General features: G+C 44.9%; 1 protein-coding gene and 1 non-coding gene across 3 annotated transcripts in view; both read right to left on the bottom strand.

The window, feature by feature from the left end:
• The window catches only part of Safb (scaffold attachment factor B), a 36643-nt gene extending 15780 nt beyond the window's left edge, over positions 1-20863 (bottom strand). For both annotated transcript variants that reach the window (XM_023716812.1, XM_004632775.2), the window contains exons 1-5: positions 20533-20863; positions 15852-15936; positions 4899-4963; positions 4610-4816; positions 1117-1179 (exon numbers count right to left, since the gene is read on the bottom strand). In XM_023716812.1, coding sequence (XP_023572580.1) covers positions 1117-1179; positions 4610-4816; positions 4899-4963; positions 15852-15936; positions 20533-20856 — 744 coding nt within the window. In that variant the 5' untranslated portion in view covers positions 20857-20863. The remainder of the gene's footprint in view (positions 1-1116; positions 1180-4609; positions 4817-4898; positions 4964-15851; positions 15937-20532) is intronic.
• On the bottom strand, positions 9866-9970 carry LOC111817169. Its single transcript, XR_002821429.1, has one exon. It is a non-coding gene; the product is annotated as a U6 spliceosomal RNA (small nuclear RNA).
• Positions 20864-20871: the final 8 nt, after the last annotated feature.

Here is a 20871-nt window from a genome sequence, read left to right as displayed (position 1 = left end):
TGCCTGTATTTTAATTTCCATATAACAAAACTTTCCACTAAAAGCTAAACAGCAACTAGTAAGTGTATCCAAAAATTTACATCTCTGTAGGCTTGCAAAAAAATTAAGAGGAGAGACTGGACATGGTGGCATGCACCTATAACCCCAGCTCTTGGGAGGCTGTGAACAGGTGGATCACTACGAGTTTGATCTAGTGGTGAGACCCTGAACACCTGTAGATCCTTCCCTAAAAATAAAAAATTTAAAAAAAAAGAGAGGAAACCCAAGACTCACATTCATGAAAACCCTGTCTGTAAGATCTCGCCTCATCTGTACTACCATTTACTGTTTAGACAAATAGGCATGATTTTCAAAAGAAACCTGGGCAGTTGCTCAGAAAAGAGCTCACCAAAGAAAGCAGCAGACCTTAAAGAGACTACACCTGCCCCAGCTTGTGGCCTCTCCCCTGACCACAGCGCACACCCTCCACCAAGGCCGGCAGGTCTTTCCCAGACAAGGGGCAGTCACCTGAAGGGGTGCCATCCAGAAGTCCTTCCCAACAATAGTTACAGGCCAAGCATTCCTAATCTGCAAAGGCCCCAAATCTCAAAAGTTCTGAGCATGGACATGCTACCACTGGAAAATCCCATGCAAACTCATGTGCCACATTGTGGTTGAGACACATGCACGCTAAAAACTGTACATGCAATGATCTTCAGAGTAGTGTGTAAGGTATACACAAAACAAATCCTGTTTAGACCTGGGTTCCATCCCCAAGGGATCTCATTATGTGTAAGCAGATATTCAATCTGAAAAAAAAAAAACAAAACTGAAAACCAAAATACGTCTTGTACAAAGCATCTTGGGTAAGGGCTGTTCCGCCTGTGCTGGAAGCATCACCAGCACACCCCTAGCCTGCTGTTGGGGAGCCGCATTGCTCTGAGGACACCAGGAAAGCTGCAGCTACCTCCTTGTTAACAGGGCATGGCCCTGCAGAGAGCAACCTCCTGAGAGGGCCTGATCCAGTGAACAAACCTCAGAATGACCACTAGTTGGGACTGCTATGTGGGGCACAAGTGGTTTCCAGCAACTGTGGTCTAATCTGTGATTCTAAAACTGAGACATATAACAATTTACCTGTAATATAGTGAAGTCAGATGATGAAGTATCTAAATTGTTCACAGTTTCTTTGTCATCTACCTGTAAAATAAATGAACACATAAACCAACAAGACAACATAACTTGCTCATTTATCCACTGAAAAGTTACCAGCCAATAAAATCATTTATAACAAAACAACACTGGATAGGAGTTAAAAACAGCACAACAGAGCTAGGTGACGCCTGTGACCCCAGCTATTTAGGAAGCCAAGGCAGGAGGATCACCAAGTTTAAGGTCAGCGTGGGCAACTCAGTGAGATCCTGTCTTTATAGGTGTGTTCCCAAATCAAACCAAACCAACAAACCAAAAAAATTCATTATGAGGATAAAAAAAAAATTACATGTAAATATTCATTCAGACAGACTGGGAAACCCACAGAAGCAGTACCAGTGTGGGCTTCAAAATGCAAACCCACGTAGAAGACGGCCTATGTGAGACACGCGAGAGCCTGATTGGCAGGACGTGCTCTCCAGGCGACGGACCTGGGCACCCTTCTGGAAATAGCCGGAGCCCCTGACCACTGCCAGGCCCACTTTATAATGAGCATGTATTGTCCTCGCCTTTGCTCGGCTGGGAAAGATGTGCCCATGATGGGAACCTCAAACAGCACAGTGAAGGCCCACTTGCTGAGAGCCCTGCACACGCCTGGGCACCAGAGCCAAACCTACTGTGCGCAGGAGCTGGCAATACTTCCCCACACCCGCAGTCAGTCTAGGGCCCACAGAGCTGCTCCGTATTACCAGTCAGAGTTAATTTCACAGTGACTCCATGGAGCTTGCTAAACACTAGGCACTTCTCTAGGCTATGGGTTAGCAAACTTCTGTCATAGTCAGACAGTAAATATTTTAGGCTTCATAGGAGGGTCTTGGACACAGCTACTGATCTCTGCCATCCACAGCAGTGTGAGAGCAGTAACTGACAATGGAGGCAGAAGTGGCACCACTCCAAATATCACATAAACAAACACTGCACAGCCAGCTTGGTAACAGCTGCTCTCAGGGTGAGATAAGCATGACCCATTTGATCCTCACCAAATCCGTTATCTTTGCTATTTGAGGCCTACAGATCTTAAAGAACTTGGCCACACAGCAATTGGCAGACCTGGAATAAACGCTTTCACTCGAACTGCATTGCTGCTATTAAATCTCAAGTATTCAACCATTACTGACAGTTATTCCCAAACTCCTGTTATAAAATGACTGAGCATGCACAGCTCAATCAGTGTAATCCCAGGTATTGCCAGGTATGGTGGCACATTCCTGTCTGTAATCCCAACACTTGGGAAGCTGAGGTAGGAGGATCATGTCAAGTTCTAAGGTAGCCTGGACTACACAGTCAGATCCTGACTCAAAAAAGGGGGGAGATAACAATTATTTTCTAATTAGGAAAGAAAAACCATCCAGCAGACAATGCAGCCAATCAGAAATGTGTCTACTGAGAGGCTCTACCCATGCCGTGCCCTTGGTCCTCTCCCTGTGTTTAGAGTCAATAAAGGCTTTCTCTCCCCCCATTTCTGCTTCTCTGCTGCACGGCTACCGCCATCGCTGTTGCCTCTGAAACCTATCACACATGATCATTTTAACTGATGCAAAAAGACTTTTGACAAAATCCAACACTCATTTATGATCAAAACTCTACAGAAAATTCACATAGATGGCCTCTACCTCAATCTGGTAAAAACCATTTATGACAGCCAACATAATTCTTTTTTTTTTTTTTTTTAATTTTTATTTATTTATGTGGGGGGGCAGCTCAACCCACCAGGGGGCGGGGCTGGCTGGCATGTGGTGCTGGGGGATTGAACTGTGGTCTCTGTGCTTTAGCTTAGTTTGTTCTAGGTAGGTGCTTTAGACCACTGAGCCATCTCACCAGCCCAGCCAACATAATTCTAAATGGGGAAAAACTCAAAGTTTTTACTCTTAAAGCAGGTACAGGACAAGGATGTCCTTTATCACCACTCCTATTCAATATAGTTCTGGAATCATTAGCTAGAGCCGTTAGACAAGAGACACAAATAAAAGGAATAAAAAAAAATGTGTCTACTGCCCCCGACTGCAAATGTTTCTGCTATTCCTTTTTCATTCTCGTGAATAAGAAGCAAATCAAAACAAAAATCTATTCCGTTTGTGTGAGGAATGCTCTCAGGTTTTTTGGCCCAGGTGCAACTCCCCTGGGAAGACATGCTGCTCAGGCCCACATGCTGGAAGCCAGCTGCAGGAGGACAGGCAGGAGCCCTCGGAGCAGAGGTCACACACAGAGGCGCAGAACATGGCGACCAGGCGGGGTGAGGCCTCCCCTCACGCCACAGAGCAGGGCCCCTGGGCAAGACTCCTGGCTCCTCTCATCCCACAGTGCACACCTCTTATAAGTGAAACATGGCCCCCAGGCATGGCAGCGCAGGAATGGTGCACAGGGACTCTGGAATCAGCCTGGCTTAGCTTAGTCTACTACAAACTGGATGTTTCTCTTTACCTCTACTACACAATTTCTTCAACTGGAAAATGAGGGCAAGGGAGTATCTCGTACTGATATAGGAGGATTATAGGCCATAATGCCTAATGCTTGGCAGACAGAGCTCAACCTATGTAGCCCTACTGTGCTCTGGCTATAATTTGACATGTTCCTAACAGGAAGAAGTTAAGTTTTTAAAACTCAGGTCAGGGTTAGTATTAAAGTGTGATCGGGGCTGGGGAGATAGCTCAATAGAATAAGCACTTGCCTGCCCAAGTGCAAGGGCCTGAGTTCAATTCCCAGTTCTGCAAAAACAAAACAACTGTGTGATTCTTCAGAATGTATCAACTGAAAGATTAACTTCCAAAGCACTGGCACAGGAGGACCTCAATTCCCAAGGATCACTCTACACAACATAGCAAGCCTGCATCTTTAAAAAAAATCAATGTCTAACCCCTTCCTTCCATTCCCCCCCCCATTTTTATGTATTTGGTATGGGGTCTCACTACGCAGCTTGGACTTGCAGTGATCCTCCTATTTTCAGCTTTCCCAGTGCTGGGATTATAGGGTTGCACCACCACACCCAGACTTGGATGCCCAGCTCAGCTCACCCCGAGGGTGCAGCATGAGGAACCGGGGATCAAACCCTGGTCCCTGAACTTGCCTAAGCAGGCACTTAGTCCACTGAGCTATCTCGCCAGCCCCCAACCTCTTCCTATTTTAGTACTGTCAAAGTGTGCGAGCCATGCCCACACAAACCACTCCCTATAACAAGAAGAGCCCAAAACCTGTCTTCACTGTCCCATATTGTATCACAGGAATAGATAACAGACACCATGTGCTCTGTGAGCTCACTTTGCAACCAGTGCGTTTTCAGAATCATCTCAATGTGTACATGGATTATTTTAGTGAGCTGGCATTAAAAGATAATTTTCATGCCAACTATCGACCTCATCTCCCACAGTATTTGAGGGTGGCACACTCAAGAGTGGATTCCAGGCACTGCCGTGTTACCTACAGCATGTTCTTGAAGTTGCTCCGGAAGCTCTTTCATTTCACCCTCAACTAGCTCTCTACTGTCCGACAGGGACTCTGGAAGGTTGTCGGCATCCTCCTCTTCCACACAATCAGCAACGCTTCCATTATCAATTTCTGCTTCATCCAACACACTGATATCCATCATGTCGATGTCTTGCAAGTTCTCCAAACTGGTTTCAACATCCTCCTGGGATAAAGCAAAATTAGCCCATCATGTATATGATTGCTGCTGCCACCACTGTGTTCCCTGGCCAACGGAATGCACCTACCTGTCCATCTCCAGAATTCTCCTCAAGCCCGTTATCTTCCACACCCTCCTCTTCAGGTTTCCGCCCTGAAGAGATAAGGCATGAGATTAACAATTAACTTTCATCTCTATATTGTATATATTGTAAGCCCCTGAGAAGACATTTTACATTGCCTGTGGTATCTCCTAAACTAGAAACTCTGCAGCACCCAGACCTGGGTGGCCTCGCTCTGACTCAAACAGAAAGAAGAGCAGACACTATGTGTGCTCTTAACGGATGGTAGTGCCAGCAGGTAGTATTAGAAAACTGGCTCTCAGGAAAGCTGAGGCAGACTAAACCTATCTTAAGGCCTGACCTCGTCAAGTGGCTTTGCTTGAGGGAAAAGAGCACCCAATGCCAACAGGCTGCTTTTCAGTGACAGAACACACAGTGTGTGTTCCCCACAAGAACAATGATATAAAGCAAAACATAACTGACCAAAGCAAATGAAGTGAATGCTGGTAAGGTGGCATGTGCAATTCCAGCACTCAGAGGTTGACAGGAAGATCACTGACAAGGCCAGCCTGAACTACATAGTGAGACCCTGACTCAAATACAGGCTGGCCTCAAACTCATGGTGATCCTCCTGCCTCAGTCGCCCAGTGCCAGAATTATAGGCTTGACCACCACCCCCAGCAAGGGTGCTACTTTTAAGACTTAAAAAACACAAAAGGAAACAACAACAAAAACCACATACCATCAAACTACCCAAGATGATGGTTGTTCTAATTTACACAGTTCTAACATAGGGAACTAAAGTCCCAATCTTTCTGCATCACTGCTAGGCCAAAACAGGGTCCTTGTTTTAACCTCAATTTATTTGACTGCTGCTTCGATGGAGTCTTTGTTATTAATCATGTGCCCCTGTAAAAAAATGGTCATTTATTTTCATGGCACATGTAAAAACTTCTGGCCCATCTTTATGGCCTCAAACATGTCAAAGAAGTGATCTACCACAAGTCCTGTACTGTATAAAGAAATGTTCATCTATGAGAAAAGTTTAAAACAAATCCCATGGTGGGCTGGAGGATGCAGCTCAGTGATAGCACTTACCCTGGGTTCCATTCTCAGTAATGTGAAAGAAAATCTCCTAACATGTAAGTGTGATTTTCTATATTGTAATTCCATTCATATTTCGGAATTATTTTAAGCCAGGTGGGGTGATGCATGCCTGTAATTCCGGCACTCAGGAGGCTGAGGTAGAAGGTCACAGCAATTCTGAGACCAGCATGGACTACAAAGTGAGCTCAAGACCAGCCTGAACTGCATAGCAAGACTCTGTCTCAAAAGGACCCATAGGCCGGGGAGATGGCTCAGTAGGATAAGCACTTGCATGGCAAGCGCAAGGGCCTGAATTCAGTCCCCGGTTGGGGGGGTGGGAATCAAAAGGACCCATAAATAAATAATTTTGTTTAGAAATCCAGAGGATTTTGTTTTTCCATATTTTCTGCTTTTTTTTTTTTTTTTTTTTTTTTTTTGCGGAACCGGGGATTGAACTCAGACCCTTATGTTTGCCAGGCAAGTGCTTATTCTACTGAGCCATATCCCCGGCCCCCGAAATCCAGAGGATTATACCAGTATATTATGTATAAAGAGCCTTGGTCAGCAGGCTCAGAACTCCATTCCTGTTTCATAATATTATGTCTTTGGCAAAAACTGCTGAGCTTAAAAACATTTGGAACTCAATTCACTGGTCTTTAAAAACAGAGCAGGAAGATGTATCAGGAGAATCAATCTCTTCCGCCTCCTTCCTTCCTCCCCTCCTCTATGTCCTTTGTCCTTTTTTTTTTGTTTTTGAGGCGGCTTTTATTTTTATTTTGCCTTTTTGTGTTACTGGGGATTGAACTCAGAACCTTGTGCTTGCCAGGCAGGCGCTTATGCTGCTGAGCTATATCCCCAGCCCTTCCTTTGTCTTTTAACCCAAGCTGCTGGCCTACAACTCTGATCTACCTGCCGCCTCCCGAGTGCTGGGATTATATGCCCCACTGCTATAACTGTACAATATATACACTGGTTTTTGTCAACTTGTATTATAGTTACTAGGACAACTCTAGTTGATTCTTCTAAATGCGCCATCCTTCACACTTTCCTTTTTTTTTCTTTTCGTCATTTTTGATACAGGATCTTGCTATGCAACTCAGGCTGACCTGAGCTGATCACTCTGTAGCCCAGGCTGGTCTGCAACTTGCAAGGATCTTGCCTCAGCCTCAAGTTTATAGGTGTGTGCCACCATACCCATTCAGAAGGCAGTAGACAGCAAGCAGAATCACTCTCTTTTTTCCTTGCAATGCTGGAAGTGCCAATCCAGGTCCCTGAGCACACTAGCCAAGTGCTCTACTACTGAATTACATCTCCATCCCTTAGAGCCAATTTTCTTCTCACAGTCACACTAGTGTAATTAGGTAAGGCTTACCTTTATAAATACATGAAGTAAAAAGCCTTTTTGCCTTTACCTCACTGTCCTCTACCCACTCATACACAGAAATAAGCTTATTAAAGAAATGAAATCATGGGGCTGGGGATACAGCCTAGTCGCACAACACCTGCCTGGCAAGCACCAGGTCCAGAGTTTGACTTCCAGTTCAAAAAAAAAAAGCAAGAAAGAAAGAAAAAGAAATCACGCCAAAAATATTTTCTGCAACTTGTAATTTTTGTTTTCTGAAGCTGGGGTTGCACTATGTAGTTCAGACTACCTTTGAACTCCCAGAAATTCTCCTGCCTCAGCCTCCTGAGTGCTAGGATTAGGCATGTACTTCATTACTGAGTAAACAACAGAATTTAGTAATCTTTATGTACTATAAAATGGATTTTCTCTAGTTAAACTATCTTCTCATTAGTTTACCATTAACAGTTACACTTCCCTAGATCCTTGTCAATGTTGGATTTTAGGAACTATGCAAATTTTGCCAGGTGAAACAAAAATGATATCTATTATTGTGTTTTCTTCCATTATTATGCAGTAGGGGACTATCTGTATTTTAACTGTTTGCTCCTTCTTTTATCTATGAGCTCCCTGTTCAGTTTAAACCTGTAAACATATGGCACATGAGCCACGGTATGCTAGGTACATCACCAAAAGCTCTAAAACGTTTGCCATCACTGGCCTAAACTCTTTTCTTGAGTTTACTTTCCTCATAAACTTATACAACTACTGCATTTTCCCTAGTCACACTTTTGCCTATTCATGTGTAATCTTTCTCTACTACCCTGTATCATTTTTTTCCCCTGTCTTTTTGATTAGGTCAGTACTTTTTTTTTTTTTTTTTTCGGAACCGGGGCTTGAACTCAGACCCTTGTGCTTGCCAGGGAAGCACTTATTCCACTGAGCCATCTCCCCGGCTCCAGACCCCTGTCTTTTTGAGGCTGAGCCTCATTATGCAGTTCAGGCTGGCCTTGAACTCACTTTGTAGCCCAAGCTGCCTGGAACTCACAGTGATCCTCCTGCCTCAGTCTCCTGAGTGCTGCAATTACAGAGGTGCATCACCACAACTAGTATTTGTCTTTAGTTAATAGAGGATTAAATAACTTTTATGGCACAGGGACTGGGGTTTGATCTCGGTGCTGGCCCCACCCATGGGGTACACTGAGACAGTGATTGAGACTGGGTGTGGTGGCACACACCTGTAATCCCAGTGCATGGGAGGTTGAAAACAGGAGGATCACTACAAGCCTAACTTTGTAGTGAGACCCTGCAGATCCTGTATTAAATACATTAAAATAATAACTTATGCGTATTTATATTTTATTATTACTTTTTAAAAATATTTATTTTAGAGGGGCCGGGGAGATGGCTCAGTAGAATAAGCACTTGCCTGTCAAGCGCAAGGGTCTGAGTTCAATCCCTGGTTCTTCCAAAAAAAAAAAAAGAAAGAAAAAAAAGAAAAATATTTATTTTAGGCTCTCTTTAAGGCTTCTCTCCCACTGCACTTTAAAGTACTCTCCTAGCTGAGTACTCCTCTTTTTTTACACCTAATGATCTGACACCAGACCTTCCCCCAGCACCAGCAAACCAACCATTTCAACATCATATACTGTTAGCAAAAGACTTGCTAGACTTGAATTTGTGACCCTTCTGCCTGAGCCTCCCCGTGTGCTGAGATTACAGTCCTGTGCCACCACCCCCTACTTATCATTAATATTAAAGCAAGTTCCCTCTCTTGTTCTCCCAAATTCTACAGTATTCTTGTTTTTTTAATAAGCAGAATATATTTATTGGGGGAAAGAAAGCTCCTGTCCAAAGAGGGACAGGAGCCCCCCCCAGCAGGTGGTCCCCGGGAAGCTGTCTATTTCCAGGGACTTTTATAGAGGAAAACCATGCAGTGAGGCAGATCTAAGGTGGTGGAGAAGACATGGGAACTCGCTTAGGTGGGCATGAAGTGGGACAAAACTATGGTCAACCAATGAAATTACAAGCACCAATGCTCAGCTAAAATTGATCAAATCCAGTACCAAATGGGGAAGTGAGGCATGTAGCTATCAGGCCTGTTGAGGGTTGGGCTAGTGATTCATTTGGGCTCTTTCAAGGCGATTATACCTACTTAGAATATCAATCCCTGATGCCCATCCCTGGGGAAGTATGTAGCTATGTTTCCTCTTTTGTCTTGGTCTCAAGATGTGGCCCATAGGGGAAGTGTCTGTCTCTTCCCAGTTGTAAAGTCACCTTGTCTTCCATCTTGTCTCCTTGAGGGCCTGGCCCTGTTTGACTGCCTATAATATTTCTAATTCAGCTGCCTACAACATTCCCCCCTCTGAAGAAGTAACTCATTGCAGTGAGGCAACCATGGGCGATGACTGCTCTGGCTTCTTCAGGCTGAAAGGGGTCATAGTTGTGAACCGTGGATCAGAGATACTCTCCAGAGGTTCTATCTAAAGGCCCTCAATAGACACCAGGCACTTTTATCTTGGGTATGTATAGCTTTGAATCTGGAGAAGACAAAGCTGAAGAAACAAAAAATATGGAACGCTTCACAAATTTGGGTGTCATCCTTGTGCAGGGGCCATGCTAATCTTCTCTATCATTCCAATTTTAGTATATGTGCTGCTGAAGCAAGCACTGTGTTTTCTGTTTAATCATAGTTTTTTTTTTTTTTTTTTCCCGGTATGGGGGCTATAAATTACAAAGGGTTTTTTTTTTTTTTTAAGATGACTTGAGATTAACAACTTTCTGTTTCAAAGTGCTCAAATCTAGAAAAACTGAGTTAACATCACAGATCTCAAATATTTCCTTTTAAATTACTTAGGATTTAAAAACTAAAAGAAAAAGCTTGTGACTGAAAGAAACACAAATTGAGCTGGGTGTGGTGGTGCACACCTGTAATCCCATCACCCTGGGATACTAAGGGAAGAAGATCACAAATTTGAGCCTAGCCTGGGAATTTAGAAGTTTAAGGAGAGTGTCTCAAAATCAAAAGGGCGAGTTCTGGCGGAGTGTGGAGAGAAGCGGGGCACAGCCTGCTTCTCCGGGGTCCTCCAGGCCCTACCGCCAATGGCGGTGGGTGACCTGGGGGGCCCGAGAGTGGGCTGCGCCTCTGCCCTGTAGGCTCTCGGGTCCCCCACCGTGACTGCCCACTGGCTGGACCCAGGCTTTCAAGCAGTGGGAACGGATCCTCCACTCCACCTTGACACCTAATGGTGGTGGCGGCCTGGGAGTTGCGACGCCCCGGGCTGCAGGGTCTCCGCCCTGCCCTGCCAGCCTAGGCGCAGCGCCCGCCGGCGGTCCAGGACGTGGTGCCTTAGGGCGGCTGCAGCGGGGCACGGTGCGAAGAAAGCAGCCTCCAGGGGGCTGCAGAAGGCCTTTACATTAGCGCCCAGGAAGGCGGGTCTGAAAGCTCGACCCTAGAACGGCGCAGATCTGGGTGCTGGGGTGACTGCTGTGGCCCAGCTGGAAGAGAACACACCCCCGGCCACCGAGGCGAATAAAGGCCTCACCGGCCCTGGAAGGTGAGAGAGTCCAGGCTGAGGACGAGTGTAAGGGCCGGTGGGCTGTTGCCAAAGAGAGAGATCTGAAGTAACATTCCACGTTGGCCTAATTGGAAATGCCCGCCGCCCCATGGGAGGATTTACTGGCTGTCTTAGAAGGCCTGTGTATATAATATGAAAAAGCTGCTCTCAACATTCCCCCCAACCTTTTAAAAGAAAATTTGGTGCATGTGGACAGTATAGTTGTGAAGAGGTGGCCGACATATGATAAAGAAATTAGGAAAGCTACACGTCTTGGAAACGTCCAAAATGACAGAAAAGAAACGTCCTCTGGAAGTGACTTTTTTGAAACGGACTTTGTTAAGATCGTCTGGAGAAGCAACACTAGGAGTTGTAGCTTGTCCACGTTTGTTTTGTGGGTTAGAGGACATGGAGCAGAAAACAAAAGAAGGTCCAGTACCAGACTGGATACATGTAGAAGATGATTGTATTGTAACCATTGTTTTGTGTGCATTTTATTACTCATTAATATATATATTTGACAGTTCTAAGTACTTTATTGAAATATCTGGTCGTTGGAGATATTCTAAAGTGCCTGATACCATGTTAAAAAGTAGAAGTAGTGAAAAAAAAAAAGAAAAAATCAAAAGGGCTACGGAAATAGCTCTGTATAAAGGCCGTGGGTTCAATCCCCAATCATCATAAAAAATAAATAAAAACATTAATGTGCATGTTTCAAGAACCTCACAGTTCAGGTTGGCCTTGAAATCCTGGGCTCAAATGATCCTCCTGCCTCAGACTCCCAAGCAGGTGTGACTACAGGCAAGGATTACCATGCCCATCTAAAAACCCTACATATTTTCTTTTCGCAGGCCCTGCATTTACATTTTAATACTCATCTGGCAACATTCTAATCTTTGGTTTTAAAATGATACAATTACCAATTAAAAAATTCAGGAGAATCAAGCAGTAAACAACTATAGCTAGTTACAAAGTTAGGTAGGTGGACTGCCCCAGGTTAGACTACAGATTAAATCCAGAATCTTTGCGTTGAATAGTGACCTCTATTCCTAGCCCCATGTGTGTGTACATATACACATATACGTATGTATCAATAAATAAACATAGATGTTCTTTTCTTTATTTAGGAGAGTCTTGCTAAGCCGTGAAGTTGCCCACCCTGAATTCAAACTTGTGATCCTACCACCTCAGCCTCTCTTAAGAGTAGCAGGATAACCGGTGAGTCCCACCAGGACAGTGACCTCTTCTTATGTCTTTGTCTGGCTTTAGACTGCTTTACCATTCAATCCAGTAGACCCCACAACCCCAGGCCTAGCCGAGGAGGAATGACGATCCCAGCAGCTAAGAGCACACTTCCATGTCCAGACCTTGGTTTCTTACACTATGGTTCACAAGGAACCAGGGGACCTATTTCTGGGGACAGAAGAGGAAAGGTACAAGATGCAACTAAAGAGTATTCTCTTGTGCCACAAAGTACAGAAGCCCTCGAGGAATGACATGAACATTTGCAAGGAACACAGAAGCCCACTTGCTGGAGCTTGCACTGAGACAATTAGCATATCGTAATAAGAATAAAGGCTTGTCATTTACTGAATAAAATACAAATCTTTCAGTTTCTACCAATAAATGGGGAGAAGTACTTAAGGCAGAAAACCAAGTACTGTACAGGAGAAAAAAGAAGAAAAAAAATCACCATTTGACAATTACCACCAGGACTGGGTAACAGTAGATTCGGTACCTGGTGGAGACATACGGTATATGTACAATCTCAACCTATCTTTTCTACAACTCTCAGAAAGAGGGGCCAAGGAGATGGCTCAGTGGAATAAGCACTTCCCTAGCAAGCGCAAGGGTCTGAGTTCAATCCCCGGTTCCGCAAAAAAAAAAAAAAAAAAAAAAAAAAACTCTCAGAAAGAGGACCCAAACTCACCAGCAAGGATGGTGACCACCAGCATTGTGGTCACTTCATGTGACCTGAAATGGCTCAAAATGACAACTGTGTGTGTCCCAAAAAGGACATCTTGAGCAGCAGAGAACACTGATAGCAGTGTTTCTTCTTTTCCTGTACTGCTTCTCCTGCACGCTAGGAAAACACTACCACTGAGCCAAACCTAGCCCACTGTTAATTTGATTTTGGAAGCTATGGTTATGTAATGTAATATTTTCTCACCTTTAAGAAATATTGTAGAAGGCACATGGCTTGCAATTTGTTAACAGCTTAGGGAGGCCCTGTGTGGTAGACCATATCTCTAACCCCAGCAGAGGAGACTGAGCCAGGAATGCAGGTTACCTTGGACTATGGAACATGACACTGTCTCACAAAACCAAAAAACAAAACAAAACAAAACAACCAACCAACTAACCAAACAAAAAAAAAAAATCACCACCACCAACAAAAAAATCCCAACCAAAACAGTTTAGAGAGGCAGGAAGGAAGCAAAAGTAGTAAATGCAAATATATAGCAAATCTGGGGAAGAATCCTTGTACTTATCTCACAACTTTTCTGTACATATAAAAATGTTGCACCAAAACAACCCGAGTATAGGATTAATACTTAAAAAACTGTTTTTGCTTCTCCAAATTATACTCTCAAACATTGTAAGACATTCTATTAAATTGCATTGATGATGATAGCACTACAAAGATATTTACTTTGCTGATAACTATATTAAGCTTCTGCCAGAACAGTATGGGTTTGGGGAGGGGGAGCGCTCTTTTGCCTCAGCCTCCCGGGTTCTGGGATTGCAGGAATGCGTCACCTAACCCAACTCTCTTGGATGTTTTGGAGGAATGCTGAGATTTGAGGTATTTTTTATTCTATTTTATTTTATGAACTCAGATCCTTGCATTTGCCAGTCAAGCGCTTATCCTACTGAGCCATCTCCCCCGCCCCTGAGATTTGAGGTATACTTCTAAAATTTTAATCTAGAGCTCATTCATTAAACACATCTTTTTATTTTCAATTAAAATTTTGGTTGTCTTGGCTGGGGGCTGGTGACTGGTCTTCAATGTGGGAAATGATCCTTACCTTAATTTCTCTTGCCACTCGCACAAAATGGAAAGATAAATTCTAAATTATTTCAATACCCTGAAGCAAAAATAAAACTATTATTCAGGTTTAGTGGCATATGACTGTAATCCCAGCACTCAAGAGGCTGAGGCAAGACTGCTGAGAGTTCAAGCTAGCTTGAAGTAGATATCCGGGAGATTTTGTCTCAAAAATAAGTAAAACCAAAAAGACATTGACATTGCTCTGTAACATAGGGTACTTTTTCTTTTCAACCACAGCATAAAGCTTAGAAGCCACACAGAACCCCGAGGCATACTGCCCATGTACAAGAGCAAAACCTCACTAGCCAAAGCACCACAAACAAGTCAAATAACAGACCAGAATAAACTACTGAAATATTTCCTATAAAAAGAACAATTGCAACTCTGTAAAAAATATGCGAAGGGCATGAAAGGGCAATTCAGAAACCACAAATAGGCAATTATAAGAAGCTGTCAAATCTGTAAAGAAACACAAGTGAAATTTTACCTGCAGAGAAATGCAGCCAAATGCAACAAAATACTTTTATTCTACCAGGCAACTTACCCCACCACTAGTGTTAATGAGAGTTTAAAGAAATTGGCACCCACTGTTGCACAAAAATTATAACTAATACTGCTGGAGTTACTTGTTTGTAGTATTTTAAAATAAAATGCCAAGGGCTGGGGACATAGCTCAATGGCACAAGCACTAGCTTGGCAAGTGCAAGGTCCTGAGTTCAATTCCTGGTACCAAAAAAAAGAAAAGAACAGTTAATCTAAAATAAAATGCCAGGGCTGCAGAGATAGCTCAGCAGCCTAAGTGCCCACTTAGGCAAGCACAAGGACCTGGGTTCTATCTCCAGCACCACATGCCAAGCCGGACCCATCCCCAGGCATGCCAAGCTGGCCACCGAGACTGGGTGTGATGATGCATGCCTGTAATGCCAGCACTAGGGAGGCTGAAAACAGAAGTATCACATTTGAATCCGAGTTGCATAGTGAGACCCTGTACCAAATCCATAAAAAATAAAATAAGCTCAGTGGATTAAGCGCTGGCTTATGCTTATGTAAGCGCAGAGGCTGGGGTTCAATCCCTGGCACTGCATGCTGCACCAGCCCCACCTGCGGGTGTGCTGAGCCTGCAATGGAATCCAGGTGTGGTGGTGCACGCCTATAATCCCAGCACTAGGGAGGCAGAAATCAGGAAGATCACTACGAGTCTGAGCTATGTAGTGAGACTCTACCAAATATATAAAAAATAAAATGTCAAAACCTTTGACCCCTAAATTGTACCATCTACACTCCTTGCTGGGCACAGAAGTGTGCATACCTATAGTGCCTACAATTTGGGAGGCTGAGACCTGCGAAGCCCTATCTCAAAAAAACAAAACAAGAAAATATTCCTTAAACTCTGATGTGGTCCTTCTGGTTCATGCCAGTAGTGAAAATTACAAATGTCTATTAAAAATTGGCAAAAATCTATGACAGACGAATGAGTGAAACGCTAATCCTTTGGTACAATGGATTGCTATTAGTCTGCTGAAAAGGAATACTCACTATTTCATTTATAGCACCACAGAGAGACATCCTCTTCTAAGTGAAAAAAGCAAATTACAGATGATTATGTGTAAGAGGGCCAATTTCTTCAAAGAAAGATGTATTCACTTGTGCATGTGTACCTATATAGTATTTACTTGCTGGGCACGGCAGCACACATGGCAACCCAGCATGCAGGAGGCTGACGTAGGAGTACCACCATGAATCTGAGACCAGCCAGAACTACATAATTGAGGCCCTGTCTTTTGAAACAAATAAACAACATATTTGGATGTACGTAAGAAATCTGGAGAACAGGCCCCAACTTATACTAGTGTGTTGTTTCTGACTGGGAAGAGTAGCAGTAGGTCCAAAACACACAACCCACTAAGCGAGGAACATCACGCGTGCTTTTCAATTCCTCATACCTTTGCTGGATCTCTTGGATGTTTTCTTGTTTCCTTCAGATGTAATTTCAATTTCATCAGGGTTACCACCTTCATCTTCAATTGCCTAAAGGGAAGGTAAAAAAGTTGACTGAAGAAAACACAACAGGTGCAGTGGCCCACACCTATAGTTTCAGTGATCTGGGAGGCTCAGGTGAGAAGACCTCTACCACCTAGGAGTTTGAGATCAATCCAGTTTAACTCTGTAAGCCCTCGTTTTTAAAAACAAAACACACACACACACACACACACACACACACACACGAACTTTCCCAGAATCCTTGGGTGGGATGGGAAGTCCATCATTAGACTACTGCTACTGCAATCTGAAAATGCCCCCAGCCCAATAGGCACCTATCTTCCCTGTCCATCTTTTTTTTTTTTTTTTGGCAGAATTAGAGATTAAACTCAAGCCCCTGCCCTCGCCAGGGAAGCACTTATTCTATTGAGCCATCTCCCTGGCCCCCATCTCTTATCTTGCTCTACATGGGAACAGGAGCTCTGGAAGTGAACAGATGAGTTCATAATGTGGGGTCACAGGCAGTCTTTTTTTTTTTTTTTTTTTTTTTGGTAGAGGGGATTGAACTCAGGTCCTTGCGCTTGCCAGGGAAGCGCTTATTCCACTGAGCCATCTCCCCGGCCCCTAAAATTGCTTGATGGTAGGTAAATTTCTATTTCTATTTCTTCTCCTTCTTTTTTTTTTTTTTTTTTTTTTGTGGAACTGGGGATTGAACTCAGACTCTTGCACTTGCCAGGGAAGCACTTATTCTACTAAGCCATCTCACTGGCCCCCAAATCCAGAAACTGCTATTTTACCTAATGTTTTGGGTTTTTTTTTAAATTTTTTAATTTATTTTAACTTTTATTTTGTTTTGGCAAAACCAGGGATTGAACTCAGGACCTTGCACTTGCCAGGGAAGCGCTTATTCTACTGAGCCATCTCTGCGGCCAATGAAAGTGGGCAGGGCTGGCATGACAGGCCCAGGGATCGAACCCCAGGCCCTGCGCCTGCTTGCAGGCACTTTAATCCACTGAGTTATTTGGCCGGCCACAGGCAGTTTTAACAGGCTAACAACACAGCTTATTCTGCAAGGCTGCTGTCGGGACTCTAGCATCAGGTAAAGCAAACACTCAATGAACAAAAGGTACACTTTTTGGGCCCCTATTCCCGCGCCCAAAAAGAACTCAAGAAAAGAAAGGTACCTTGGGCTGGTGAGATGGCTCAGTGGTCTAAAGCACCTACTTAGAACAAGCTTAACAAAGCAGAGGGACCACGGTTCAATCCCCCAGCACCACATGCCAGCCAGCCCTAACCCCTGGTGGGCTGAGCTGGCCACACACACATATACACACAAATAAATAAATAAACAAGAAAGTTACCTTGAATTTCCTTTGGCTTTACCCAGCAGCATACGGTTTAGCCCTCTAGCCTCACCTCTCTGTGCCATGCCTGTCCTCTAGACAATCTGGATAAAATACTGAAACTCTCTGGCTGAGCACCCCTGCATGACAGGCCTAGGACCAGCTCCCCGCTGCCTCCCCAAGACCTTACCTTAACCAGGGTGCCCTGCCTCGAGTACAGTGAATGTGCTCCTTGGCGGATGCCGCCTCTCAGCTCAAGTATTTGTTATTCAGTCCCCTGGCGCACAACATGGAGAGACACTGCGCATCAGTACTGACACTGCTGACGGCACTCCTAGACACTGGCTGGGGTTCTTGTGTGGTTTTACTTACAACCTTTTCTCTCCTTACTGTGCTATCTTGTAAGCTCAAGTTTTCATTGACTTGTTTTGCTTTCGCAGTGCTATGGGCCATCCCAGGGCCTTGCACACGCCAAGCAAGTCCTCTGCCACTAAGCTACATCCTCACCTATACATGGTCTGGTTTTTTTTTTTTTTGTTTTTTTTTTTCAGAACCAGGGATTGAACTCAGATCCTTGCATTTGCCAGTCAAGTGCTTATCCTACTGAGCCATCTCCCTGCCTCCCCCCCCCTTTTTTACGTGGTCTGTTTTCATCCATTTTAAGTCCTATGTTTTACGTATACACAGTTTCAGAAGTCTCAAATTTTCTCAGCAGTTTCCCAGCTTGATAAGTCTCAATTTAGAATGGGGCTTGGAGTTCTGCATAGAATCTCTAACAACAGCAAAGACAATCTCTCCTCTACATGAAACCAGGAGAAGGAACTAGAGTTCTGTCCTGAGAGTAAGGAAAAGCACAATCAGTCCCTTGCCCCCTTCCTGGCAACAGTTAATCCTGAACCATCACAAAAACAGACCTGCCTGAGGCGGGATGCATCCATTCTAGCCACAGCATCTACCATGGCTGCAGTGTTTTTACAGTCACTTTTACAGGCCTCAGTAAATCTCTCTTTTTGCTCTTTTGCAGTTCCTGGCAAAAACCAAGAATGGGATACCAAAAGGGTGACAGAGTGGGAAAGAAGGAAGCTCCTGACTCCAGCCTTGCTCAGGCATGCTAACAGATGGGGGTGTGGACTGATGCCATTTCTGCAGTGACGCTACAGCTCTGAGAAACTAAGAGGGAGAAGAAATCAGGATGCATTTGTACCTTCCAAGACCACAATGAAAAAGAAAAAGACTAATGCCACACACTTGTCCCAGCCACCAGCCTGACAGAACAGCTCAGCACCACCAAGGAAGCTTTGCAGCTTGCTGACATCAGATAAGGCTCCTCAGTTTGGTGCCACTGACAGAAACCTCTGGCCCAGCACCTCCCCAGCTGAAAACTGCCACCATTTCTCCATTCCCCCCCCACCCCTAAACCTCTTAGTCAATAGTCCCTGCCCTGTCTCAGTAAAGACTAAGTAACTATGGAGAAAGAAACAAAGTTTCAACTTTAAAAGGGCCCAAGGACCTCTGGGCTCATCAGGTACCCTTTCTTGAGCCTAAATTTCTTCCCTACAAAAATAGAAAATATTCCCTACTGCACCTTAATAGCAACTGGTAATAAAGCCTCAAACTTGCTGGGGAGACAGCTCAGTAAAATAAGCACCTGCCTGGCAAGCGCAAAGACCTGAGTTCAATCCCTGGTTCTGCCAAAACAAAACAAAACAAAACAAAAACCCAAAACCTCAAACTTGTCTGGTTATTTAGGGTCCAGGGGATGTAATGACTCACCAGTCCCCGGCTGCAAGGGCTGAGGGAGAAGGCAAGAACAAGGAAAAGAGGGCGCTAACTCTGGATGGTAGCCACCTTTACAATGGGATTCCTGAATCCCCCAAGTTTATAGACCTGATCTATAAATGACAAAAGGCAAGGTGGAAAGGAAAATGAAAAAAAAAAAAAAAATTTTTTTTTTCTCCCCGGCCGGGAAAATCAAATTGTGATAACAATCACTAACAAATTAGGAGCAGTGTTTAGCTGTGCTAGGCAACGAGGTGACCCTGCCTCATGACCTTATCTAATTCTAAAACCAAAGCACCATCCTTTTTCTTTTAAAAGCCTTTATTTCCTATACTCTTTATTTTTTTATTTTATTTTTTTTGAGACAGGGTCTCACTGTGTAGTTCACAATGGCCTTAAACTATGTAGCCCAGGCAGGGCTTGGACTCCTAATGCTGGTTCTGCCTCTCAGCCTCCCAAATGCTGGGATTACAAACGTGGGCCCCCATTTCCGGCTAATCCCTACACTCTTAAAAGGATAAGGTAGGAAAGAGTATTGCAAATTCAGGCCCAACCTAGACAAGCCAAATCCAATCTCAAACTAAATTATTAGAAAAAAGAGTTGGAGATGTAGCCGGGTGCAAAGGCCCTGAGTTCAACGCTTCCCTTCCCCGCCCCCAAAGAAACAGACTCAGAAGAGGTTAAAAGTCTTCCTTGCTCAACACCTAGCCAGATGGACTCAAATCAGCTAAATTCCAACGTTTTTCTTTCTCTAAACCTAACGGCAAGTGCAGGTGGTGGTGGGGCACGCCCGCAATCCCCGCACTCGGAAGGCTGAGGCAGGAGGAACAGTCCAGCTAGAGACCAGCCTAGGCTATACAGTGAGTTCAACACCAGTTTGAACTACAAATCAATACCATCTCAAAACTCTCCACCAAATCTTAACAGTATATATCTGACATTCTCAATTGCTGACTGGCGTTCTTCTTTCCTGACATGTTCCTTCCCCAGACTAGTCTAGTCCTTGGGAAAAAAAAAAAATCTTTAAAACCAATTTCTCTCCGCCCCTAACCCCCGTGACATTTCCCCAAGCTGTTTACTTTCCGGCCTCACCCGGAACCCAGCACTGGCTGCAAACGCGAGGACGGGCCTGGATTCGAATCCTCCCTTGCCCAGGAGTGTGACCTTGGCCAAACCGCCTCATTTTTCTCAGAAAGTGCGGATTTCGGAGTGCTCGTCCAGCTAGGGTGGCCGGGATGGGGTCCGCGGAGGGGCTACCTCAGCGGGGTATACGATGTCACAGGGTCCCAGGACCTCGGGACAGCGACCCCTTCTCCCGTCTGTATCCCGCTTCCCGCGCCCCCGTTTCCTCGCCCCAGTGTGACACTGAGGCCCTAATCCACGCCCGGCCGGTCTCGGAGCATCCCGAGGCCTGGAAGAGCCAAGAGACACCGGCGTCAGGCCCTGGGCGACCGGGGGGCCACAGCCGCGGACGCGAGGCTCTGAAGACCACCCTAGGCCCACTCTACAAACCCAACCTTACCTTTTTCAGCCGCTCCATCAAAACGCTCTTATTGCCGCTGGAATCTAGATTCCGTTTCCTCAGTTCCGCCCTCAGGTCGATCACCCGCAGGTCGCTGAGGCGCCGCGTCCCGGTCTCCGACGAGGCGGAGCTCAGAGCCGCTGCGCTCGCCGCACCCGAATCTCCTAAGCCAGAGAGAGTCTCCGCCATTCCAGGGACCCTGGTTCCGTCACCCGCTTCACACAGAACCGGGCCGGTTTTATCTCGGATTCTAGCACAAAATGGCGCCTCCTGCGAGGAAACTGCTCCGGCCGTCCGGCGCGCCTTGCTTCTACGCAGGCGCATGCGGCGCAAGACCGA

This window comes from Octodon degus, unplaced genomic scaffold, assembly GCF_000260255.1.
Source record: "Octodon degus isolate 3935 unplaced genomic scaffold, OctDeg1.0 scaffold00050, whole genome shotgun sequence".
NCBI classification, from domain to species: Eukaryota; Metazoa; Chordata; class Mammalia; order Rodentia; family Octodontidae; genus Octodon; species Octodon degus.
The sequence above is the reverse complement of the archived record's forward strand: the minus strand, read 5'-3'. Positions and strand labels throughout refer to the sequence as shown.